This window comes from Candoia aspera, chromosome 4 (assembly GCF_035149785.1).
Source record: "Candoia aspera isolate rCanAsp1 chromosome 4, rCanAsp1.hap2, whole genome shotgun sequence".
NCBI classification, from domain to species: domain Eukaryota; kingdom Metazoa; phylum Chordata; class Lepidosauria; order Squamata; family Boidae; genus Candoia; species Candoia aspera.
In genome coordinates this window covers 5,939,201-5,966,403 of record NC_086156.1, presented here as the reverse complement: position 1 = coordinate 5,966,403, position 27,203 = coordinate 5,939,201, and the positions used below count along the sequence as shown (strand labels likewise).

The 27,203-nt window shown below is 41.2% G+C and overlaps 1 protein-coding gene across 1 annotated transcript in view; it reads right to left on the bottom strand.

Annotated features, from left to right (window-relative positions):
• The window catches only part of LOC134496139 (sodium channel protein type 5 subunit alpha-like), a 90,573-nt gene extending 83,649 nt beyond the window's left edge, over positions 1 to 6,924 (bottom strand). Inside the window, exons 1-2 of the mRNA XM_063301895.1 lie at positions 6,639 to 6,924; positions 4,178 to 4,296 (exon numbers count right to left, since the gene is read on the bottom strand). Coding sequence (XP_063157965.1) covers positions 4,178 to 4,296; positions 6,639 to 6,905 — 386 coding nt within the window. The 5' untranslated portion in view covers positions 6,906 to 6,924. The remainder of the gene's footprint in view (positions 1 to 4,177; positions 4,297 to 6,638) is intronic.
• Between the last annotated feature and the right edge of the window lie 20,279 nt (positions 6,925 to 27,203).

Sequence of the window (27,203 nt, the reverse complement as noted above, 5' to 3'; positions counted from 1 at the left end):
TTTAGGTAAGGTATCAAGGGGAGCAGAAGCATAAGACATGCTTTGCTGAGTCATGGGTGACATGCATTTTAATAAATCTGTTTCAAGCAATTTGTACACACTTTGTTGGACGAGGCCATCAAATCTATGCTTTTGCCTACAGCTCTGTGCATAGATGTTGCAGGCTGTAACATAGTAGAGACTTAAGCTTTCTTTGCCTATATATATGACCCTGACATTATTCATATTTTCAAGCCAGACAGAAGAACCATATCTGATTTTTTATATAAATCCACCCACACATTTCAGTTCCTCCAGGATGTAGGGAGTGAAATCCCGTCCTTGAAACCCAGAGGGAAGAATGACATTTGCCTGGCTTTACATTCTTAAAGACTCATTGTATTGACAGCATCCACAGAGCAAAAAGCAACAGCCCCTGAGAACAGTGAGGAAATGTCACAAGGTGTACTTGTCTTGTAGCCAATGAATATAGTTGGGAGCAAGAAATCTGACCCTCAGCTCAGCTATGCAAAGCACCATCCAAAAAGTCTCTGCTTCTTTGCTTACAGTGCAATTGTTATCCTAGGCTGATATTGGGGTAGCTAAATATTCTGGACTCCCTTTGCATCTAATTCTGTTAGACTGAATTTTATGCTGGAATAGATACTGCAGGGGGAAATGGCTAACATTAACATGTAGTAATTCTTGTGCATAATGTCATGTATGTTGCATTTTTAGTGTATAAATTAAAGCTCAACTTCTTCGATAACAACATGAAATCATTAGCCTTGCCTTCTTCTGGGATTTTTTTTTTCAACTTCTCAGTCTATCCTACAGCCCTTGGATTTCCTGGTGGCTCCCACCCAAGTACTAATCAGATTCAACCCTGTTTAACTTTGAGGATCTGCTAAGGTCAGCTATTGGCTGTCATGAAAGCTGGGCAATTCTTGTTCATACGAACACACAAAAGAGAAACATATCCCGTTGGATGTCTAATTATGGAGTGAGGCCTGAAAAGCCCTTCCTTCCGAAACTGATAAGGGATAAGGTATCTTAACATCCCTTTGTCTAATCCTTAGCTACAGGGACAACTTCTCCAACCCTTCTCTCAAAGAAGAACTGCAAGTCTCAACTCATCTCTGCTCTGAAAAGTTGGAACTTTCTGCAGAAGTGGGAAAGGGGAACCATTCTTTATACAAGGATTTAGACCTACCCTTAAGAAACTGCTATGTTGAAGCTGGAGAAAGCCGCTTTAGTGGAGAAGTGAAATTATCTTTTCATTCTTTATCAATCTCAGCTTCCCGATTCAAAAAGTGTGAAAGGTGAAAGGTCCCCTGTGCAAGCACTGAGTCCTGTCTGACCCTCTGGAGGGACGCCGCTTTCGTGACATTTTCTTGGCAGACTATCGCGGGGTGGTTTGCCATTGCCTTCCCCAGTCGTCTCCTTCCCCAGCAAGCTGGGTGCTCATTTGACTGACCTCAGAAGGATGGAAGGCTGAGTCGACCTGAGCCGGCTACCCAAGAGAGAACCCGGCTTCCGCTGGGATCGAACTCAGGTTGTGGAGAGAGTTTCGGCTGCAATGCTGCCGCCTACTGCTCTGCGCCACATGAGGCTCAATTCAAAAAGTAGTCAGGATTAAATGTTGCCATTGTCACTATGCCCTTTGTGCGCATGCACACACACACACAGTTGTAAAGCTATTATGCAACCCCCAAATGAACACAAAATGTTGAGCGCCCTCACTATTTCCATTCTGCCTATTCCCCACCAGATAGCCCTTGTAATTGCAATTAATAACCAAAAGATTTTTAAAAGGCAAATTTTAAAGTCTCTCCCCTCACTTTTTTTTTAATTGTACACAACTACAATGATCTTTTGTTTCAGGTATTTGCTCAAATTTGGGGGAAGATATGCTTAGCTACTCCCATCACAAAATAGGAGAGGGGACAAGGTATTTAAGGAAGAAGGTTGTCTTTATTTTTTTTCCCTCTATTTCTTTTTGGGGGTTGGACTGGTTTGAAAAAAAAAGTCTCAATAAAGGAAGAGAAAGGAGAAGAGAGAATGGGGGAGGGATGGGAAAGATAAGGCATAGGTAGTTTCTATTTTACTATAGGGAGAAAATTACCATTATTTCATAATCCTTAAAATGGAACCCAAACTGCCAACTCTGGTTTGCAAATTGTGAGTGGGATGTTTGCAGCATCCCAAAATTTATGCATACGCACTCAGCCTGGGCAGCAGTCACTAAGGCTCTTCTAGTTCTGATATATCATCTGTCCAATTGGTCAGAGGCAAGAAGACCAAAGTCAGCCATTAAAGGAACCTGCTAACCAAGCAGCTTCAAGGCCATTCATGGCCACTCACAGGGAGGGGGATGAAGATGAATACGGAGCCTGGCTCTGCTTCTGCAGATCCTCAATAAAATCTCAATATTGTACATGAAGAAGTGCTAGAGAGGAGTAGGGGTAGTAAAATCTTCAGCTAAACATCAGTCTGAACAAGGCAGCTTGCACATGCACTATTGATTAGGGGAATGAATAGGAATAAGCTTCCACTTAGGAATGACCCAAGAAGCTTCCCCACCAGTGGTGGCCAAAGGTCTTCTAAATGAGTGGCTTCAGCAAACTCTGCAGACAATCCTGTAGTGCATCCCCAAGTCATCTATCTGGGGCATGGCAGAAAACCTTGGATTATTGATGGTTTATAGAACTGAGAGATTTTGCTTCATTTTTGCTGTTACATACCTCCCTTCCCCCAAAATAGGTCTTGTATAAAGAATGGTTCCCCTTTCCCACTTCTGCAGAACGTTCCAACTTTTCAGAGCAGAGATGAGTTGAGACTTGCATCCTGATTTTGGTATGGCTGGAAGCACTGGGCAAAAAGAAAAGAACTTTCTCCCACAGTGCTAAGCTAACCTAACATGCTAGGCTAAAATGTGGTTCAGTGCATGGTGTTCAAACTGGGATCTGCTTTATGAAAAGCAGGGCTTCTCCTATTATACTACAGCATATCCTTCAAATATCTGCAGGACACACAAATTGCTCCCCACTAATAACTTACACCCCCAGAGCTATAGCATAAAGCCTGGATAGATATTTTTTCTGCTCAACAAGCCCAGGATATCAAAAAAAGGGAGCGGCAAAAATGTATTACACAATATAGCAACAGAGTTTCATTAACCCTCATAATACAATATTGCTACAGAGTTTCATCAATGGATGATTGTAATCCAGGACTTGCTTTCTCTTTGTGTCTCTGTATCAGGAAAAGCTGTATCTCCTGCAGTTATGAATGTCAATCTGTTTTTAAAAGTATAGGTCAGTTTTTTAAGAAACAAAAATGAAATACAGCTGCTCATCCAATTAGTATATTCACCCAGGGCAAATAAATAGGTAAGGTTTAAAGAGGCTTGTGTGCATGTTTCAAAAATTATTCATGCTTCAAAAATTAAAAATTAACTAACATATACACATAAATGCAGTACATAATGAGATAGTCGGCATAGATTACACCTTCCCCACAAATTTAAGCATTGTCTTAAATTGAAAGCACAACTCCATCAATTTTTTAACCCTTTAAAAGTCTGAAGAGTTAATAAAAATAAAAATACTTGCAGGAGCTTAATGATAGGACTTATTTTTTCTGAAACAAACTTCCATGGCTACCACCCTGAGTGAATAATATTTGATGGTCAAAAGTGGTTCCTTCCCATGATAAGCAAAGGAGAATGAATTATGCAAATAAAAAGCAATCTGCAAAGCAGCATTATGCAAAATAAGGGGTTCAATTTGCATCATCTATGCAAGTTAAAAAAAAATCAGCTTTTTGGTTTATAGAACTAAGAGATTTTGCTTCCCTTTCACTATGTTACATACCTCCCTTCCCCCCAGATAGGTCTTTAATGTCTAACAGTCAGCAACTTTGAATACATTCAGATAAACAAGAGCAGAAGGAAGCAGAAGGAAGCAATATGGTGCCTTCCAGATGTTTTGGATTACAATTTCTATAATCTCCGATCTGTGACTGAGGCTGTGAAAGTTAAAAAAAATACCTTGGAGCTATATTTCAAAACATTTGGGAGACTCCCTCAGGCCCAGCTCTAAATGAATAAAAGCAACCCAACTAAATGAAGTTCATACAACCTGTGTCACTGTTTAATGAGTATAGTTTGGGCAGGAAAAAACATCTGAAAGGATATGAATGTACCAGAATTTTAATTGCTATTCTTCTGATTCGATGAAAAGGGCTAAGAATATACAAGGCAGGAGTGGCACTAAATCGAAAGATGGTCTTCCCTTTGTTCAGTACTATAAATGTCTGGAAAACAAAGGACAGGATAAAAAAATATTTAAGGTCTGGATTAAAATCCCACGTTACAGTAACCATTAGTTATTTCTAAGGCTATGAATGCTTCAAAAATTACTCAGAGGAAGTGCTTCAGATCTCACCAAGTCACAGCACCTCTGTGCTGTTCATTAAAGCAGTCAGACTGTTTTTAGGCTTCTGCCTGAGTTGGGGGAAAAACAGTATTGCTGCTTTAAGAAAGCCACTCATTAAAGTTATTGCAACTCTTAAAGTAGCCACAACTTTTTCTTGGACACCATGGAGTTAAACACATCCAGTTGGATATGATGAGTTTAAATTATTGTACATCATGCTATAGGTAAAAACAAACCAGACATTTCCCAGTCAATACACAGCTCATAGTCTTTTTTCTTTTGAGAAAGGGATGATGTCTAGATACCAGGATGAACATTTATACACAAAAGTACGAGGGAACATTTTATGAATAAAACACCAGAGCAGGGCATACCTCCATTTGTTCAGACTGTGCCACATAGAGGATTGTTGCATATATAAAAATAACAGATGCTGCAAGGCTCAGCAACCTTTTTCAAATACTTTTCATCACTGCAACCTGGCAGCTCCCTTCAGATATTTATTGTCACTTCCAAAGCAAGAAGACAGATTTCCTAGAGCATACCCTTCAAACATCTTTTAAAGAATCAAGATCACATCCCTCTGAAACTCCAGTTTAGCTTTGCAGATGTCAATGTTTTGACATACAAGTGAAGTTGCAAACTTTTTGTTTGTTTGTTTGTTAAGGCCTCCTGTGCCTTTAAAAGATGAGTAGAAAGCAAAGACCCAACAAGTTCATACATCACTAAATCTGTATGACTGGGGAAAACACATGATCTACTGAAATGTAATCAAATCTATCTAGTAAAAGTGATCTTCCAAACAGAAACTTTTCTGTACTTCTCTCTGTAATTCCATAAAGCTTACAGTATTGCTTATCCTACCAAAAATGCTTCTTGTATAGAAACTTTGTTTTTATAGATTTATTGCTAGTTAGCAATGAGAATTGATCAACTTCTAGGAATCTGTCCAGCTTTTTTCAACTATTCTTGCTACTGCTATCCCATAACATATATTACAAATTTAACTTGAGTTTAATTCCTAGGAACTTACATGGACACATCCAGATACTTTTCTTGGCAACAATATGGAAGTGGTCTGCTACTGCCTTTTTCTAATATTCTTTAAACTTCCCATCTAGCCAATAGCCTTGTTATTACCTGGGGTATTAACCAGGCCCAACCCCACTTTGTTTTTTGAGGTTAACCAGATGCAAAATTTATTAAATAAAACTTTGCATCAGTCTCCTCCCATGAAGCATTTCCAATTACATTGGGACTGAAAAGTCCAGAGAAACTGTGGAAAGCTGAGGTTCATCCATAGAATAAAGGGGAAAAATTAATAAGGGCAGTCCTTAGGTCATTGAAGTATCTGATATTGATTGACTGAGCTTATGCAAAGGTTCAGTGGGTCAAAGAACTAGATCATTTGTAATACAACATCTTGGAGGGACAGGGAGACTGTCTATTTCAGTGGAACTGAAACATCACACAGTAAGCCTTTGGACACAGAAAGCTAAAGGACAAATTAAACATAAGTAAAAAGATCACAAGTACAAAAAATGGGTCTGCTGTAAAATCCATATCAAGTGGTGGGATGCAAAACAATTTACAGTACTTAAAGGGAGGAATTAACCTCTTCTCCACCTGTACTTTTTTTTTCTTTTTTTACAAGTACTGGTAATGTTTCCTTGCGAGCAAAATAAATGATGCCACTATGGTTTCATGACCAAAAGCACTAGGGGTAAGATCACCAATTCCTATTGTCCTTTCAAATTCCCCCATTCACACATTTTATATGGATTTGCCAGATCACTGGCTTGGGGTCATGATTATTGGTCAATGTTTCCTGCAAATATGAGCATGTAGTATTAAAAATGGCTTTGAAAGTGCAGGGAAGGAGAGGAGTTGCTCTCCACAATAAGCATGCATAATAAATCAGGCACTTTGAGATTATATCTCACCTTTGTTTTTCATGTATTCAGTATCCCCCCATTTCTATTAGAAATAGTACAAACATTCACACACAACATTAATAATAATAATAATAATAATAATAATAATAATAATAATAATAATAATTCTCCTGTTTGGACCCCAACCATCTTACACATCAGGAGTTTGACCCTGCTAGTTCTCACATCCTTAATCCAGGAAGGAATCATTTCCTCTGAAAAACAGCCTTCTGCCTCATTCCCTTCCATTATTCTTAATCATAAGTGCAGAGGTGACAGATTTGACCTTATGATCATGGTAGAAGGGATCAATGTCCTCCAAGGGTTCTCCAATGAGCTCTGATGGAGGAGACCCATAGATATCGGGCAGCTTCTTGCAAGCCTGTAAGTCAAACTGGGGGCGCAGCTTTTCTTCTTCACCCAACTGGTCCCTACATTCCTGTTTGGTGTCCTTCGTAATCTTTGCCGCAATCCGCTTTTCAATCTCAGACAAGGATTCGGGTGTGAACCGGTGGAAGCTGTTAGAACCCAGTGGTAACAAGAAGCCAGCCATCTTTTCATCCTGATTCTTCTTTGTACTGGCCGTTACTCCTAATTGTAAAAAAATAATAAACAAAAACCCTGAAAAAGAAAGAAAAGGTAAATATAGGTAAGTACCACTCATTATGAGTGACAACTCGTGCTGTGCCAAACATTTATTTTGCTTCCTTTTAAACCCTCCTTCAAAGTTAATGGAAAATAGATGGTATTTGGGGTTTTTTTAAGGAAAAATACAGTAACATTATCATGGACTCCAGCACTTACTTTAATTGCAAGGTGGCCAAGCGAAGTGTGTGAATGCCCCATTTTTCATTTCACAGCCATTTCTCCAATGGTCTGCAGTTTCCTGACTTCCCATGATTCAGTTCAGCCTAGGGAGCTCTTCCCATAGGCTTTCTTAGAACACAAATTTGAGTAGCCAAGATGACCATAGAGTGATTCAGATCTGTGCATGGATTCAGATATGATTCAGAGTGATTCAAATATGTATACCAGAATAAAAAATAATAACACCAGTGACACTCCCCCCTCCCCAACTTAGCAATAATAAAAGAATCTCAAAAACACAATCAAAAGCCATTCAACTTGAGAATAGAAAATGCAGTATTCTGGAGAAGAAACCTTTCAGGAAATTGGGAAACAGCAATTTATATCCTATCTTCCAATTCACACCCCACCTTTACTCTAGAATTTTCAGTCAGCATAGACACTGTTGTTCCCTTGTCCAGTTTTTTTTCCCATAATCACTCTGTGACATCGGTTGGGCTGAGAAATAATGATTGAACCTGGATCTCCTTGATCCAGTACACCTTAATTACTATACTACACTATACTTTAACCATCTTAGCCACTATGGCATACATTGTAACTTAATATAAATTTAAGTGTTTTAATTGAACCACTTCAGAAGCAACAGATTTGCCTGTTACAGTATTTGTCTACATGGAAATTTTGTCTACTGCATCTGAAGTCTGCTAAAATGGGGATCCATTAAATTGAAGTTTTACTGTATGTAGTACAGCAAACTGAATCCAAATCAAGCACTTCAAACAATTCTGGCCTCTCTATGAATTATGCAGGGAAATATACCTCCCCCCGCCAACATAACAGATGGACTGATAGAAGTGTTTTGGTACCCTATAAAAATCATTAGCAACATTTTTTTCTATTCAAACTAGCACCATCTCTGACACTGAAGCTTCCCAATCAGTTTAATCTAACTCCCTTACTTCATGCTGACTTTACCCTATAAAAACTGTACATGGGGTATCCCTGAGGCTCCTCTCCTTGCGTGTTAGCTGCCAGATGGTGCTTCTAAAGCCATTTTGTCACAAGGCCCATCATCCTGCTGTGCAGCTATCAGTTCAAGATAATTCACAGTCATTATTTCCCACAACACCCAGAGGTTTGTTAGCAAATAAAGCTTTCCCAGTCCCAGCATGATAAAGATAACATTTATTGACTCAGCCGAAGGAGTCTTTTACAATGCGAACTCTTCTTGTTCCAACTTTGTTTTATGAGGGTCTCATTATGTGATTATTGATTGGAGGCACATCAAAGGGAAAATAACTTTCCACAGTCTTTCTTTGCCCCTCCCCTTTCTATACAATAGATCACAGAGTGGCCTGGATCCAAACTGTCATTCTTTTATTCAAGTTCTGTCTTTATTTCTCTCTACAAGCCTTCCCCAACATGCTCACTGGGAATTCTGGGAGGTGTCGTTCCAGCACACCTGAAGGGCACCAGATTGGAGAAGGCTGCGCTCCACAGTTTACACTTTTCTTCATGAGATACACAAAAAAGGTAAGTTTCCCAAACAAAACTCAAACCAAATCAAACTAAAAAATGGTGGCTCCAATTCCTGTTTAAGGTTTGGACAAATAATGTCCTTTGCTTGCTTTGCATGGATTGAAATATATATTATGAGGCATGGAGAATCTGTGATGCCTGCAAGTATAGCTGAACTATGACTTCCAACTGGAGTTGTGGTTGAACAATATCTGAAGGCACACTGATATGCATGACAGCTTACCATCCAATATTTCAAGAGCATTTACAGCAAAGATGGAATTTAGTTCCAAAGCAGGGTTGCAAGGCCCAGATGCCACATACCATCCCCCACATTCGTTTGGTGACTTCTGAGTATTCCTAGAATGAACAGGCCCAATATTTGTTTACCTTTTTCTTTCTCAGGATTCTGGGTTTCTAAGGGGCAAAATGTATACCTTAAAAGGGTAAGCCTAAATCCCCCAATACTGGCCCATACTTGGGTCAAAGAAGTGTGTTAAGACTCTGTAAGGCTTAAGACATCTATTTTGCAAGGGGGCAAATGATGAAATGTATGTTGTGATATTATTATGCAAATAGAATGGCTTAGGTATTCATGTCTAACATTTAGGTGCAAGTACAAAAGGAAATAGTTTTCTCTATGATATAACAACAAATGCTTCATCTTTTCTCATCATCATGGTGACTAAGAGATACCTATGGTGTGCATAACATAGAGGATGAAAGGATATATAAAACCCTATCTTCAACATTTATCCATGCACAAGCTTCATTTCAGAATTTTCCACATTCAGTGTAGCAGTCTCAGTAGGGATTTTCATTGCTTGAAAATTCCTGAGAACACCCAAGTTGCCATGGTGGGATATTCTTTAAAACCTCTCTTCAGCCCTATATACTGACTGTGCAAAGGCAGAGGTGGAGTGGGTATGTATGTGGATGGCAGTAGATCTAACTCACACCATTTTCTACTCAATATTCACACAAATGCAGGAAGAGCTCTAGAGATAATAGCATATTGTGCCTAAATTTCTTTACATTGTTTTACTGTTCTTTTTCAATTTGATAGGGAAAAAAATTGTTTTTGAAATTCTCATGGTTGAAGTGCATTTCACTTAATTAAGAGTGATACAGGCAGGTGTGTCAGTATCTTATCTTTTATTGCACAATCTTCTCTTGTGGTCTGCAGCCTCCCATGCTTCTCATGCTTCAGTTCCCTCCTAATGGAATTCCTCCCACATAATGTTTTCTAGATCAGACAATATGGACAGCCAAAGAAGAGAAAAAATAACAGAGGAACATGAAACAAAAAAATAACAATAAAGCACAGCATCCTTTACCACCTCATAGTAATAAAATAAGCTCAGAAACAAAAGGAAATCTACTGTGTTTCTAAATCATTCAGAAAAGTAGTGAGAAGGAAGTTGAAAAAAAGAAGCTTCTTTCACAGGGAAATATAGGACCCTAAGAGAAGCCCTGCTGGATCAAGCCAACAGCTAACCAGGTGCCTAGCTTATAATCAGGAAATGGAGACAACTGGTGTTTGAAGGCACTGTCTCCAATCTGGAGGTTAGCATGGAATCTTCTAGACTAGAACTACCTTCCATGCATTTATTCAATCCCCTTTTAAAGCCATCCAATTTAGCAGAAAATTTGCAAGAAATTGGAGGACAAAATTTTATCACAGTAATGTATTAACAAAATAGTACTGCAATATGGGGATCATCTTGCCTTTTTCAACATTATAATAGAAGTGCAAACTTTAGGGGCACGACAGCAAGCCAAGCCATGTAACATGGGAATGGCTGACATGAAATTCCACTGCCTGTGCACATACACACACACACTAAAACTCCGTGCACAGGCAATCCTGCAAAGATAAAGTAAAAACCTAAGAAATAACTGCATATAACCTGAAAACTCAAGTTAGTAAGTTTGACAGCTCCCTTAAGACATTATTAGAAACTTATGTTCTTTTTATATATTGAAAACAGATATAATGTACCTTTCAACTCTTTACAGAGAGGCTAATGATAAAACATTAAAAACAAAACAATTCATCTCCCTCCATAAAGTACAATTTAAAAATAGCTATCAGAGCAAAGAGGGGAAGAAAGAAAGCAACAAGATCTTTTGCTGGCATGTTAAACACACGTGCGCACATACACACACACAAATACAGTGCAGAATAGGTAACTAACCAAATTTTATCTCATTTGTATCAAGTTCTGTTTTGTTTTTATTGCATCATGTTTATCTATTAGTTTTTGAAAACCAGTCTATGTGTTTTTTAAAATCAACCAAATTCTGGGAGGAAGAATATTGATTTTACCTAACACCTAACAAAACTGAAGGATTGAAGAAGTCACATGATCCAGATGTGACTATTCTACAACTGGGTTGCATATGCTCAAAGCTCCTTGGTTGTAAGTTCTGTGCCATCTAATAAAATGGGGGAGGGACCCAAAGGTCATCCAAAATACTCCTAAAATACTGTGGTACTGTTTTGTAATTTGGTGCTCTTCAGACCTCTCCCATTTCCTAGCTAATGTCTTAAGGAGTGAAAAAGATGATATGGAAACCAGCTGTCTTTCTGAAACTTGAGTCCCAAACTATTCAGGATTTATGGTCAACACCATAACCCTGAAGTAAGAAAGGAATTTAGACTGAATTGACATGAAGATTTGTTTTTTGTTTTTTCCATACTAGAAAAATTCAGTTTATTGCACACTGTATTTTGGACTTGTTTTAACATGGAAGGACATTAAATATTATCTCCAACTTATAGGTTCAGCAGTAGGACATTATATGGTATATTTATTTATTTATTTATTTATTTATTATTCAGATTTAATTACTGCCCATCTCCCCCAAGAGAGGGACTCTGGGCAGTTTACAATAAAATCAGAACAGTTAATCTTTACTAATTTGAACTTGGGAGTGCACAATGAGTGGTAACTGAACCTGAGTTAAAATGTGACTCTGCAAGAGTACCAGAAAAGCCTTGTTTGTTTGTTTGTTTGCTAACTACACACTCTAGCCCAGCATTCTGTCCCTAGGAAATCTACAAGTTGGACCCAGATATGTACATTCCCACAGAGTTGGCTCTCAAGAGAGTAGTGGGGGAAAAAAAAGAACCATTATGATTAGTAGTTAAAATCCCTAAAAGGTAACTTTAACTTATTGACTCTGCTCTCTCCTAATCCTGATTGGTCTCTAGGCACATCTTACTTAACAATGGAAGCATTTCCTCTATGTGAGTAGCAACTGGAAGAGGCAATTTGGATCAGGATCACACAACATCCATGCACCCTCCCACCTTCCATTGTCCCATCTGGGAATAGAGACCCATACCTGCTACTCATTGTTTGCCAAGCTATTCACCCAGTTGCTAATTGTGCAAATCGCACCTTGCCTACTATGGCCCAGAGTATCTTGTTTTCCCCAAATCCCAGCCCTGCCAACCCTTCAAAGAACATAACCTCACATCCCCAATGCATATCTGCTCTAAATTAACAGCTCAGGCCATTCACCGAGGAGCAGAACATGCACAAACAAATATCTCCGCAAGCTTACAGCAATAATCACAAACCACTGTGAGCCTATCTGTCTGCTTCCACTGAGCTGTTGGTTAGGTGGAGGAAAGCACTCTCTGGGATTCAAAAAAAAAAAAAAAAAAAACCAGCAAGAGCAGCAAGACACAGACAGCTCAGGTAACCAGTACCCTTTGGTTTTGGATAGACAGCCTTTCCCAGAAATTGCACATACCTACTCTCTTCCCCCCCTCCCTCCCACCCATGAAAACTCTTCTTTAGAGAGCCAACAATACATTTTGCAACATCAACTTCCGTGACATTTATTAACAATTCTCCTCTCAGGTCTATTTGCATGGCTAATATCCCCAACGGCAAAGCCTTCGTGCCTAGCAGTCCTGGAAGCAGGCAGCCCACGGGGCGACCACCAGTAAGAAACCACCAGCCCTTGTTTCGACAGCCCGGCTCCCCTTCCCGAGCAACTGGGCTCCGCGGACGTTTTCCCCAACCGGCGTGCGCTTCCTCCGCCCCTGCCATTAAGGCACCACATGACCGCCTGGCCTGGCCGGCAGTCCTTGGCAATGCAGCTGGGCCGGTCTTTCTGCCCTAGCCTGACAAAGAAAGGCCACGCAGGGGAATGTCTTCCGCTGCTGGCAAAGCCTCTGCCACTGGGTCAGTACATTTTGAAGAACTCCCTCCTTGCTCCAGGTCCACTTTTAATTTTCCCAGACAGCTCAAGGCTGAAAAACGGGGAGGCTGAGTTCTCTAGATATCTGCTTGGCTCAGGAGCAATAATCCAGCCTCACAGATTTCAGTGTAGAGTTCCAGGGTCTTGTGCCCAGAAATTCCTAGGGCCAACGTTGGTCATCTCTGTGGAGTTCCCTTTCTCAGGTCTTCTTAGGGCTCCAGGGACACCTTTTCTCAGTTGTTGGAATAACCAGACTGAGCTGGGGAACTCCAGGGGATGCTTCTTCCCTTTCAGTTCCACTTCCCAATTCACATGGTTCTGAGGATGCCTCTACTAGGACCCTCATGGCCACCTGGTCAAAAAGGGGTGTTTGCTTCCCTTTGCGCCCCCCCCCACCCCATCCAAAGAGGTAGAGGACAAAAGTATCCAATGACATTGTGGAACATTTTCTTAAACAATAATGTTGAACTTCTGAGCCAGTAAACCACCCACTCCATTTTCACCCACATTCCCGTTTCTAACAGGTCTCATGGTTTGTTCCCCCTCAAAAAAAACTGCATCTGCTCTCACCTAAATAAAATTCCTTCCCTTCACCCTCCTCCTCAGCTGAACTCTTCCCATTCTACTTCAGATTCTTCTCCTTCTCTCTCCTCAAGTATTTCTTCCCCATCTTTTTCTTCGGTCTCTATCTCCCCTCTCCTCAAATTTGCTTTTCCCACCAAAATATTTTTCTTCCCCTTGTTGCTATCCAAGCTGGGCCTCCTGATTGGTGGAGGACTACTTGCCAATCAGAGCTCAACAGTCCTGATCAGCAATCTTTCCTGAGGGCATAGTGTCATTTAGGCCCCGCCCATTGGCTTAGCCTCTCTTCTCCACCCGCCAAAACCTCCCCCTTTCCCCCTTGTTGCTACCCAGCTGGGCCTCCTGATTGGTGGAAGACTACACGCCAATCAGAGCTCAACAGTCCTGATCAGCAATCTTTCCTGAGGGCTTAGTGTCATTTAGGCCCCACCCATTGGCTTGGCGTGTCTCTCTCTCTCTTCCCGCCAAAATCTCTCCCTTCCCCCTGTTGCTATCCAAGCTGTTGATCTTGAAAATTTGATCTCCCCTCCAGCATCTCATTTCAGGCTCAGTCGCTCTCCAACTTTGGGAAATTCATAACTATAATTGTGTAAAATAAAATATGTAAAAGCATGTTCAGATAGATAACGTCAGAACCTACAATAACCCAGTCCGTACACTAAGCCCGTCATGGCAGCCATTTTCTGAGTAGGCAAGGCCCTCCATTTTACAAGAATGTCTGTGGCAGAGTCTCAAACCCCAAAAGCTGCCTGCTTCAGTATTCCAAAAAAGCTGTCTCTTCTGATTTTCCACATACAATACAGGCATCCAGTGGAAAGCACGTGTCACACATCACCACACAAATGACATGGATTGGGCCATTTGCACAATGACGTCATCATGTTCATGACATCACTCGCCCCCTCGCTCCACCTTCCAGGCATCCATGCTACCATAGTCAGCTTGGCAAATGAGAAAACTTTCCTGCCTAAAGAGATGCTAAAAATAAAACCCTCATCTGCACAAAAAAACAGCATTTAATTCAACAGCTGATTCACTTAAGATGCGTAATTCTAAATCAGAACACTACATAATACTACTATGCCCAAACACCTAAACTATACTTTCGCTTAATATGACAGCCTGGTTCATGCTATTTGCTAATTCCTAAAGCCAGGTTTAGAAAACACAGTTTCTACATTTCCGTATTGTATGGCTTAACTTGGGGAAAGGGCTAAAGATGGTGAGGTGGGAGCCAGTGGTGATCAGACCAGAAAGATCCTTTCTGATAAATGATCACAATTTAGTTTTCAGTGTAAGCTCTCCCTTGTCTTATTGCATTAGACTGAGACTGTCTTTTAAACCATACTGGTATTTTTTTTAAAAAAACGACATCAGAAATTTTATTTATTTTCAAAGTAGATGAGGTTTCATTTTTAAATCAATTTTTATTCAACAGAATATTATATATAAAATGGCATCTCATGGAAAACTTGCAGAAGGATTAGAATAAAGACAGTTCAAAGGATAGGCAGATGATAAAGGGTTTGGTTACAATTTATCTGTGAAAAGACTGAAATTACAGGTAGTCCTCGACCTACGACCATTCATTCAGCAACCATTTGAAGTTACAACAGTGCTGAACAAATGGTGGTTATGACCGGTCCTCAGAGTTCCAGCCGTCCCAGCACACCCACGGTCCCATGGTCTCAATCCAGGCACTTGGCAACCGGTTCTCACTTACAACCGCTTGCAGCGCCCTGCAATCACGTGATCGCCATTTGCAACTTTCCCTGCCAGTTTCCCCATGAAGTCAATGGGGAAGCCGGCGGGGAAGGTCACAAGTTACTGGGGTAAGTCTACCCCACACACGCATCCTCCCCCAGCCCCTCTGTGCTCACACCACGCTGGCCACCCACACACCCCTGTGCATCTTCCCCACTGATTTTGGTTGTGGGAAGCCAGCAGGAAGTTGTCTCGCCTAATGACCATGGGATTCAGTTAATGATGGCAACCAGGACTGCAGGGATTGTCATCACTAAGAGATGCAGTTGCACTTTACAACTGCATCACTTAGCGATGGAACCTCCGGTCCCAATTGCTGTCGTAACTCAAGGACTACCTGTAAAATTGCCGTCGTAACTCGAGGACTACCAAAATCCTGAGAGGGGGCCTCATTACTCAGCAAGGCAAATGCAAACATTTACAGCATGGTTTCTAAACTTTATATCAAAAGATACTGCAAATCAGTTGGAGAACAAAGAAGGGGGAAGTCAGAAATCAAATATTTATCTATATAATTTTTAAGGATGTTTTTATCTTCTTTTTTTCCTTTCCTTTCTTTGTTTTTTTATTTTTAATATTTATAAACAATAACTTCGTGGAGACTTTATTACTAAGCTGAAAAATTCATTTTTTTTCCTTTTTAATATTATGAAAACAATGTACTTTGCTTGGTATTTTTATTAATGTTACTGTATATTGAGCATCAATTGAAAAATCGTAGTTACTCTCTGTCCTTCCATAGACAATATTTTCTAAAAACATATCTGTTTTAATTTTTTTTAAAAAATCCTGAGAGGAGGGATGATGGGGGAAAAGGCTGCTGTGCAGTACAGTATGGAGAGGATAATGGAAATTGTAGTCCTTTACCATCCACAACAGAAATGGTCATTAGCTTCCTAGCTTTTCTAATAGATCCAATAATTCTGAGATCATATAATTCTGAGACTTCAGATGCCAATCTGAATTTTTGAAAAGAGGTGGTTTTCCTCAAGCTGTGCAAACCATTTCTCATTGCTGAATCAAAATTTAGTCTGTCAGATTAGCTGCATATACTTCGGTCAGCCATTTTCTGCTTAACTCCCAGCATTTAATTGTGCCTGGTTCACATATCTCACAAGGTAATTGTTTATTTTACTCTATTTTGCTGAATAAACCATAATAAATTCTGTTCATATTTTCAAGCTGAATAATAACCTCCTTCAAATCTGTAACTTTCAGGTGCTTATTTTCTTTCAATCTTTTTCAGTGTCCAGCTCTAGGAGCCGTACATTCCCATGGCAAAGGCCACTGCTTTAACTATTCTGATTTTTATTCGAAAGGCAAGAACGGGCGGAAGATATTGTTTCAAGAAGCACTTAGAGTTGTAAAACATCAGCAGCAGAAAGTACATTGATTCCTACTCTAACAGAGGACAGGTCCATGAAATAATACCTGCTTTGACTGATACGATCCTGAGTCCAAAACCCAGCATCTCCAAGTAGAGGAGGAAGGGGACAAAAGAAGGAGAAGGAGGAGAAGGAGAAGGAGAAAGGGAAGAAGGAGAAGGACGAGGAAGAGAAGGAGAAAGGGAAGGAGGAGAAGGAGAAAAGGAAGGAGGAGAAGGAGAAAGGGAAGGAGGAGAAGGAGGAGAAGGAGAAGATAGAGAAGGAGGAGGAGGAGGAGGAGGAGGAGGAGAAGATAGATAAGGAGAAGGAGAAGGAGAAGGAGAAGGAGAAGGAGAAGGAGAAGGAGAAGGAGAAGGAGAAAGGGAAGGAGATGGAGAAGGAGAAAGGGAAGAAGGAGAAGGAGGAGGAGGAGGAGAAGGAGGAGGAGGAGAAAGGGAAGAAGGAGGAGAAGGAGAAAGAGAAGGAGAAAGGGAAGGAGATGGAGGAGGAGGAGGAGGAGAAAGGGAAGGAGGAGAAGGAGGAGAAGAAGGAGAAAGGGAAGGAGAAGGAAAAAGGGGAGGAGGAGGAGGGGCAGATAAAGAAGAGGAGAAGGAGGAAAGTTTCATCCTGTAATCCTCTCAGTATCTCAGTATTCACTCAGTAATTGACCCAGTAAGATCATAAAAGGGCTTAAGCCAGTAGGAATTTGTAGCTTGACAAATGAAGACAGATGAGGGAAAAGGACAAACTGAAAACTAATGAGATTTTAGGAAAGACAGAGACTTGCATGAGCAGATCAAAAGCTTAAAAGGGGAACAATCAAGAGCACTTACCATGAGTGGGAAATTGCTTTTTTTTTGAGACTGTACCTGACATGCAGATGAGATGAACTATACTGAGTCTCATTCTATAAAGGTGTGTGGGAGCCCATAACAAATACTCCAGGGACTCAAGAAGCAAAAAGTTATGGCAAGAAACACAAAAATGCTGATTCTGGCATTAGAAATCCAATGTAAATCACAATGTTAAACTGTGGAAGCAGGCACAATGCCTTCCATCCTCAACCAAGGTTCATTCCAGTTGGGCATGATGAGACTTTAGTCCACCATTTTTAAAGGGGCTCAAGGAAGACTGAATTAATCAGAAACATCAAAATAAAATATACTTGGAATGCAGTGAACACAGGAAGCTGGTATTTATAAAAGAATGTGGAGGACATGAAATAGATGGTAGGAAACCAACAGTTGGATTAAAAATGTCTTTGCCCATAATGAAGCTGAACTGGACTAAGAAATTTGACCTTTCACACGAACTCATTTTTGGCATTTTGGCACTTTGAATGCACACAGGGAGGGATGGCTAGTGAGTTCTGCATCTCCCCTGTGCACACTTCATATCATTGTCATTGCCATGACACAATTGCATCTGTACCATTATAAGTCACTCACCCTACGATTGGATGTCTTGCAAAAAGAAGAGGTTTAATTGTGGGAAGAGATTCAAACAGGCATAGATATATGCCACGGAACATGTATAAGTTTCCTATACAGTTCCACCTTTGCTGTATTTGTGGAACAAAAGTCCAATCCCAGTCTTAAGTTTGATTGGTATTGTTATTATGTTTTTATGGAAGCTTGTATCAGGAATGTTTTAATTGGTTTTTATATTCTATGTAAGTCACCGAGTCTTTTGATTGTGGTAGGATAGGTAAAGGTAAAGGTTTCCCTTGACATTAAGTCCAGTCGTGTCCGACTCTAGGGGGTGGTGCTCATCTCCGTTTCAAAGGTGAAGAGCCGGCGTTTGTCCGTAGACACTTCCTTCGTGGTCATGTGGCCGGCATGACTACACGGAACGCCGTTACCTGCCCGCCGAAGCGGTACCTATTAATCTACTCACATTTGCATGTTTTCGAACTGCTAGGTTGGCAGGAGCTGGGACTAGCAACGGGAGCTCACCCCGTTACGCAGATTTGAACTGCCGACCTTCCGATCGGCAAGCTCAGCAGCTCAGCGGTTTAACCCGCAGCGGACAGAAATGTGTAAAATAAATAGATCCCAAAGCACCTGAAGTTACCTACAAAGTTCTCCAACATGAATGTCCTCGAAACATATAGCTTTAAACTCCCAGAATTATCAGGAATAGCCCCACTGGGTGAGGATTATTGGATGCTGGTCCACACCTCTGAAGGGCAACCAAGTTGAAGAAGACTCGGTTACAGGCCCCTGGGAAACTGGTCTTTCTTTTCTTCTCTTCTGGGTTCACATCCTCTCAGACTGGCAACTGGAGAGGGGATGAAATTCTATCTCAGAAAGTAAATCCTAGCTGGTCAAACATAACGGTTTGTGAAACATCAGCATTGTTTTTATCACACACGATGGCTTTTCTTCCTCCTACAAAAGATGTCTATCCTCAAGGCTCTCCTTTCTCCGCTCTCCTTCAGTGGCCTGGCTGCCACTCATCTCCCACAGCCCCAAAAATGAAACAAAAGACCACAAAAGCAATCAGATCCTTCTTTAATGAACACCAGCATCAGATGAAGAGCTGACAGCTATCCTGGAGTGAATCTTGAACACTGATATTGGAAGATTGGAAAGATCTGACCAATTCTGATGAAAATACCTGCTTTTCAATAAACCTGCAGGTTACAACCATAGGCAAAGATGTCAGGGGATCAAAAGGAGAGCCAGCCACCTTTTTTTTTTGCCAGGAAAGGAAAAGGGTAGGGAAATATGGAAAGATGAGGTAAAGAAATACAGTAAAGGTTGGCCAAGGCAAGAATAAAAGAAACTTTCATGCCACTAATAACTTTTCTGATCTTGTTTATTAACCACACTGTGCCTCTTGGACCCTCTTGACATCTTTCCTAGTTAGACATATACATTCTAATTCAGCCACCATTAATACAGTTTTAGTTCTGAATAATCTCTAAATCTTCTGGAGAGATCTGATCCTCTTGCTTCACCCTTTCAACTGTCTTTTTATCAATCCCCTCAGTTTTGGGTGCACTGTTGTGCTATAGTCAAATGTGGTAGAGGTGGCTTTTGGAGGGGGGGCAGTCATCCATTTATGTGAATTTGCAGCTAAAAGGAATCTTGAATGGCAGGTAAGCAAAATCCTCTTTTTATCTAGCAGTCTGGACAGCTTCTACTTATCTGGGTAGGCAACCTTGGCTAACTGGAACATTAATCTGTATTGTATGTTTTACTATGTTTTATCAACAACTGAATCGAGAGACATTGGTTTGAAGGAGATCTAGGAATGTAGAGGAGAGAACGTATGGCTGTTATATTTTCCTAAGCACAACAATGTGTCACTAAGTGGTTGCACTCATGCTCTGCAAAGTATACCCAGAACTGGCATTTCCCATGTATTGCAGACCAATTTTGATCATAAGCTGCAATATATGAACCACAGAACATCTGTTCCAGCATTTTCCCATCTGATCTCTGCAGGGTCTTTTTATCTTGCCCTGAATCCATTAACACAAAGGCAGACGCATAATTTATGAAAAGCAATGGCATTTTGATCTCTGGCTATCAATACGTCTGTGGCCTCTAGGCCAAGTGTTATTATCAAGACATCCACCTGGCTACAACAAGCATTAGAGATGAGACAGCCAGCTCAGCACTCATCAAGTGTTCCTCTAGGTCCCAAGCAACATCCTTGGATATTTTGATACAAAATTTCCAGAAGTATCAAAAATTATACCAAAGAAAGGGGACTTAGTAGATTATGCAAGCTATTGTACAGAACCCTTAATTTTACATCCTACAAAATAAGGCTTAGGATCATCCAACACAGATTAGAGCCGTACCTGGAAAGGGAGATGTCAGATGTTCAACCTGGCTTTAGAAAAGGCTGAGGAACCCAAGACATTATTGCTGATGCACACTGGATAATGAGAAAGCCAAAAAATGCCAAAAAGAAGTCAATATCTGCTTCATTGCTTATAGAAAGGCCTTTGATTGTGTTGATCAAGTTTAGCTGTGGAATGTCCTTAGAAAAATGGGAATTCCAGAACATCTCATTGTCCTGCAAAACCTATACACAGGTCAGGAAGCCACAGTCCAGACAGAACATGGCAAAACAAGCGTGGCTCAAGGTTAGCAAATTATCATATTTTGGACACATTATGCGAAGACCAAGCTCTCTAGAGAAGTCTATAATGCTAGAAAGGGTGGAAGAAAAGAGAAGATGAGGACAACCAACAGCGAGGTGGATGAACTCAATTACAGCAGCAGTAGGTGCACCATTGTAAGACCTGAAAGAGCTGGTTGGGGACCGATCTTCCTGAAGAAAACCTACCTGTGTGGTTTCTAAGGGTTGACACTGACTTGATGACCCATGATCGATCGATCAGTCAAAATCATAGACTAACCCTTCCATCACTTGTCTTGTTAGGGGGGTCACAGAGAGGGGTACCATCCAATAGCAAGGTTGCAAGGATAACATTCCAGAATGGCAGTAACAGTAACTGTTCTTGGAGGTACTGAACAGAGTCCAAGCTCCATGATGAACTCCACATCTCAGATTTGAAGAGCGGTGTGTGGATTAATAAAGCAGCTGGGGAATCACAAGCTCGCCATTTCTTAAAAAGCCCAAAATATAAGATGGATTTCTATAAAGAAAAGAATCCATGCATTTATGGTTTCTCATAGTAGGGACCAAAATTTCACTGGTCTATCTATTAGCACTTCCAAGTATGGCTCCCATACTACCTTGGGCTCGGTTGCTGAGCTCAGAGAAAGAAAAAAAACAAAACCGCACAAAATATTACACTTTTAAAACTGTTGCATAAATCATCTTAATAGATGCTGTACATTCTGTTGCCCCTTCTCCCAGCACTTATCCCATGCAGCCTTGCCCACCGTGTGGAATAATAATCATTTTCTTGATCATGCACGTGAGACGCTGCATCCAACAACACTTTTTCCTGGTTCATCCAACTTTTTTAGTATTATGGAAGTCACATTCAGTTATTTCACAAGCCTTGGACTGCTTAGTTGGGGGTCTCAGGCAGTTTCCCCAGTTTTCATGCTACAGAAGAGTTACTAAATACATAGGAATGTGGCATAGGGCCTGGCTCTCTCAGGAATCTCCTATCTCCAATAGTTTCTGAATGTCCAGTAAGTTAGGCTGGGTGGTCGCACTCCAGGCCCCTCCGTCAAACAATATCATCCATCACGGCCTAGGAAGAATACTTTCTCTGTTGTAGCACCTGCCCTCGAGAATAACCCCCCTCCAAAGATCTGTACAGGCTGGCCCATCCTGACGATGTTTCAAAAGTCTTTAAAAACTTGGCTGTTCGCAGATGTTGTCTTATGGGGAGGGAAGTTGAGATAGATAGACACACACACACACACACACACACTGTATATATAAAAATCTTTTTTATATAAGGGGAAGGAGCAATTGCATTACTGATTTGTGTATGTGCTAATGGATTTATAGAAAAAATGTGATCTTGGTTTGATATAGAGTAAGGGATTGATTATGGACATTGCTGTATATTCTTGCTGTTGAAAGTCAGAAGTCACCTCTGTATGTAATCTTTAAAATTCTTTTTTCTTGTGTTTCACACTTTTTTTAAAAAAAATTCTTTTTCTAGTTTTTTGCTTTTCTGTAGTTTTTATCTTTGTTTATCTTAAGTTTCAAACTTAATAAAATTCTTATAAAAAAAACTTGGCTGTTCTTCAGGGTAGGGTGACTGTGAGCCCCTTTTGGATTTATTTATTTATTTGCTCAATGTGTATGGTTTTAATTATGGATATACAGTACATATCTGTTTTTCTATTTTATTGTTTCTTGCTTTTCTAAAGTGCAAGCTGTCGAGAGTCATTTGGAGTTGGGCAGCCTCTAAACTGTACAAATAATTAAATAAACAAATATTTGCCAACTATCTTTTGGCCTCAGGACAATAAATAAATAAATAAATAAATAAATAAAACATTAAAGCTAGAACTATTTTAAAACCTATTTAGACTCTTGATAGGGATCAGGTAGGAGCCAAGAAGCATCAAGATGACTTTGGAGATTAGCAGATGTAGATAAGGACCAACCAGATGTCAAGAGAGGTGTCCACAGCCCCCAGGGGACCATCAGATACCATGTTTGGGACTATAAAATCAGACTATTGCTTCCTTTAGACCAGGATTGTTTTCTCCAAGTTCCTGGATTCTTCTGCACATTTTTTATCTCTGTCGTATAGATAACAACAGTTTGGATGGACCCGTAGTCTGAATCATCTAAAGGGCACTTGCTACATTTCTACCAAAAGATCTTTTTGTCTGGGAATGAGAGAGGCTGAAAATCCCACACATGAATCATGCACATAAGCAATGCAACCAAACTCTAGGTTGGAAGCAGGCCTTTGTTTAAAAATGTGCATGCGTATAATTTAAATCAAACAGAATGGCAGCTTAGTATCTTCCCCCCCCCCCAGAGGGAAAAGTAGAAACTCTATGAAGCAGCAGATGCCAAATGTCTCTTAAGCAATGTGTGTGTGTGTGTGTGTGTGTGTGTGTGTGCACGCTCTGATTCCACAGCTGAAGCAAAATGCTGTTGCCCAGGTAGCATTTCCACTTGTTTAGCAGCCAAGAGATGAATGCAAGTCTCACAGAATGCACCTCCCTCTCTTCCAGGGATTACAAGCAGTGATGTTTTAAAGCATGACATAGGAGGGGAGAGAACAGCAGGAAGGAGACATGTTCCTCCAGATCTAGAGACTCGAGCCATGGTGACAACTCATTAACCCAGTCTGTGTTATATTTACTAGTCGCCTTTCATGTCCAAGGGATTGAGTATAAAAGCTTGTGAAACAATGTTTCAAGTCTCATCTCTGGGGCAAACACACAGCATTCTTGACCCAAAAAGCCACAGTCATTTTTTTTTTCTTATTAGTGCTTTTCCTTACAATTACACTTTTTTTGGTGCCTTCAAGTCAGTGTCGACGCCTGGCAACTGCCTGGACAAGTCCCTGCAGTCTTCTTGGCAAGGTTTTTCGGAAGTGGTTTGCCATTGCCTCCTTCCCAGGCCTGAGAAAGAGTGGCTGGCCCAAGGTCACCCAGCTGGCTTTGTGCCCAGTGTGGGACTAGAACTCACGGCCTCCTGGTTTCTAGCTCAGTGCCTTAACCACTATACCAGACTGGCTCTCTGGGTTTGCCATTGCCTCCTTCCCAGGCCTGAGAAAGAGTGACTGGCCCAAGGTCACCCAGCTGGCTTCGTGCCCAGTGTGCTCTCTGGGTTAAAAATTACCATTTTGGAATACAGAATCAACAGATACCCGTATTCCATAACCCTTGCACTAGGAAAATACTGGCAAGACTGCATGACACCACTAGCTGGTGCTCCATTGGTCAGCAGGGGCATGGTTTGGCTACTGCAGCCAATCCCAGAGGTATGTTCTATGCTGCAAAGCTTCGGCCCTGAGTCCTGTGATAGAGCATCTTCCTTTTTCAGGCATTCTTTCTCTCTAGTCTTTGTTTCTTGGAAGACTAAATATGCAAAACAGGCCAGTTAAGTAAGTATTCAGAGCCACATGCAAGTGAGATGGGCAGCTATATACATTCAATAAATGAATGAATGAATGAATGAACGAAATTCCCACAACATGTCTGACTTAATGGAATTGGTTTAGTGCATAACTGGTTCAAGTTGAATTTAACTAGAGCTACCAGATCTGAGGCACAAAAATTAGGATGACCACTAGATGGAGGAAAGAGATTTTAACTTTACGCTGCCATCTAGCACCAACTGGATTTTTGCAGTCCAGATCTGGTAGCCCTCTTTTAACTCAATATACCAGTGTTTCTCAACCCTGGCCACTGTAAGATATGTGGACTTCAACTCCCAGAATTCCCCAGCTAGCATGCTGGCTAGAGAATTGTGGTAGTTGAAGTCCACCCATCTTAAAGTCGCCAAGATTGACAAACACGGCTTTATGCGATTGAGTCTGTTCAGAACTAATTTAAATCCCCTGTCCTAACAGTCAGGAATCACGCTGAGACGAGGAGTAGGTCTCTAGTGTTTATTGCTGCTACATAAGACAGAATCCTAACAAACTGAAGAAGCGTGGGAAAAACCCAGACAGATAAACCCCAAAAGTCGAGGCGGGTCTGATCTGTGTCTCTTTGAATGGCTGCTTAATTCCTCAGTACTACGCATGTGTTTTCCCCCCTGGATAGAGGCCCCCTCCTGCTCGCCATCAGTACTCATGACACCCCCTGCTGGTTGTTTATTGGTATCCCCACACACAAATCCCTCCCCACAGCAACCCTGTCAAGCATGTTGTGGGAACTGGGTCACTAACTGGGGTATGCAGTTTCATGACCACCCCCCAAATCCGGAATACGAGGATGACCCTGACCTACTTTGTGCAAAGTATACTCAGGTAACACATGCAAACTTCTTTTCAGGCAATTTTATCATCGTTATTATCATTGTTATTATTATAATTGCCCCTACCTAGATAGGCCACTGAAAGAAATCGGATGCACATCTACTTGGGTTGAGAGAATTTTCTCCTCTTGCATTTTCAAGTCAATTAACCTAATGCGTGCTCCATGGACCAACAGAGAGATTGGAATGCAGCTATCAACTGTGCATATCTCTAAATTCAGGGATGTAATTTTCAGCTCTGAAATGCGCATACTAAAATCTGCACCACAGGTGAAATTGTGTACCAAACTTAATGGGAATATTTGGGCTCTAAAAAAACCCCAAGAGGTGGAACAGAATTATGATTAAAACACACGCATGGACTGGAAATCGTCTAATTGGTCCACTCCTAATAGCCCACTTGAAACTATGCACACATACACAGTATGCAGGGCGGGAGGGAGAGAGGTAGAAACATATATGGACCATTTTAGGGTTGTTTTTATCCACAGTTACCTTATGTATGAGCTTGAACTCTCAGGACGGTAGGTGAAACAGTACAAAGGCTATGGCAAACCCCCTCTGAACGGCTACCAAGACAACTCCCTGGACATTGCCAGGAGCTTAGCTGGATTCAAGTGGGAAAACAATAACCCTTTGTTAAAGCATAATTTTATCTTGATTTGACCCTGTTTGCCCAGTACTCTTAAATGAGTCAAGGAGTGGATTAACTCTTCTGCAACACAGTAAACCACACACAAATGAGAGCCAGGGTGGTGTAGTGGGGAAGGTGTTGGACAAGGAGCAGAGGGATTTAGCTTCAGGAGTCCCCCCCCCCCCGCACACACACGGAAGCTCACTGTTTGACTTTGGGCTAGTCACTCTCTTTCAGCTCAGCCTACTTCACAGGGCTGTTGTTGTGGGGAAAACTGGGGAGAAAGAGAGCTATAGAGCAGTGTTGAGTGCCTAGACCAGGGTTTCTCAACCAGGGTTCCGTGGCACCCTTGGGTTCCGTGAGAGGTCACTAGGGGTTCCCTGGGAGATCATGATTTATTTAAAAAACTAATTCAAATTCAGGCAACTTCATATTCAAGAAGTTTCATTCTTTATTTCTAGTTTAAGGACACTGCTAATGCATATATACAGGCCTACTCATGAATCGAATATAATAATTGTGTTAATTCTGGCCTATGTTTGAGCCTGAATGTGCAGGGGTTCCCCAAGGCCTGAAAAATATTTCAAGGGTTCCTCTGGGGTCAAAAGGTTGAGAAAGGCTGGCCTAGAGCAGTGTTTCTCAACCTCGCTGGCTGGGGAATCCTGGGAGTTGAAGTCCACAGTTCTTAAAGTAGCCAAGGCTGAGAAACACTGTTCTAAAGCCTGTAGAAATTTCACTGTCCCACAGCCCTCCAACATACAGGATGGGTGTAGGTCTGCATGATGCTTTGCCCTAAACATGCATCCTTTCCCACAGTTAGACTTGCCATATTTCTGAGAGCACGTGAAGAGGGCTTCACTTTGAAATTGGCACTGGCAGTCCACAGGGCATAAACTTGCACAAAATGAACCAAGAATGTCCACTGCCCAAGGGCCGTTATTTTCCTGGTCCAACTGGCAGAAATGATTTCTTGCAGTGAATCAAGACCAACGCAAAAATGGCATTCTGCTCTGCACGGACAAAGAATTTAGCTTCAAAAAAATGGATGCCATCTCTTATTTGCCTTGCTCCGTTCTCCTTCATCCAGGGGTGTTTGCAGGATAGAGTCAAAAAGGTCAAGATGGCAGCTGTGACGATGCAATCAAAGCTCTGCCTGTTTTTATATGTGTCACATGCAAAGCCCATAAAAAAACAGGCAGAGGTTCGATCGCACTGCCATGGGCACCATCTCAACTTTTTTGACCATACCCTGCAGATAGCCCTGTCTTTATCCAATTCTGATTGTCCAGCTGTCTTCTAATTCCCTTCCTAACAAGCCCCATTCTGGCCTGATACTGTTCTAAGATTTCGTTATAGAAAGTCTCTTTCTTCCAGGAGCTCAAGGTAGCATACATTACATCCTTTTTCCATTTTTTCCCACCACCACCACCAAGACTGTGAGGTGCGTTGGGCTGAAGGACAGGGACTAGCTGAGAGAAGAAGCTTCCATGGCTGAAGCAGGACTTGAACCCAGATCTCCCCTGAATCTGGATCTCCCACTCCTTGTCCCACGCTTTAACTGTTC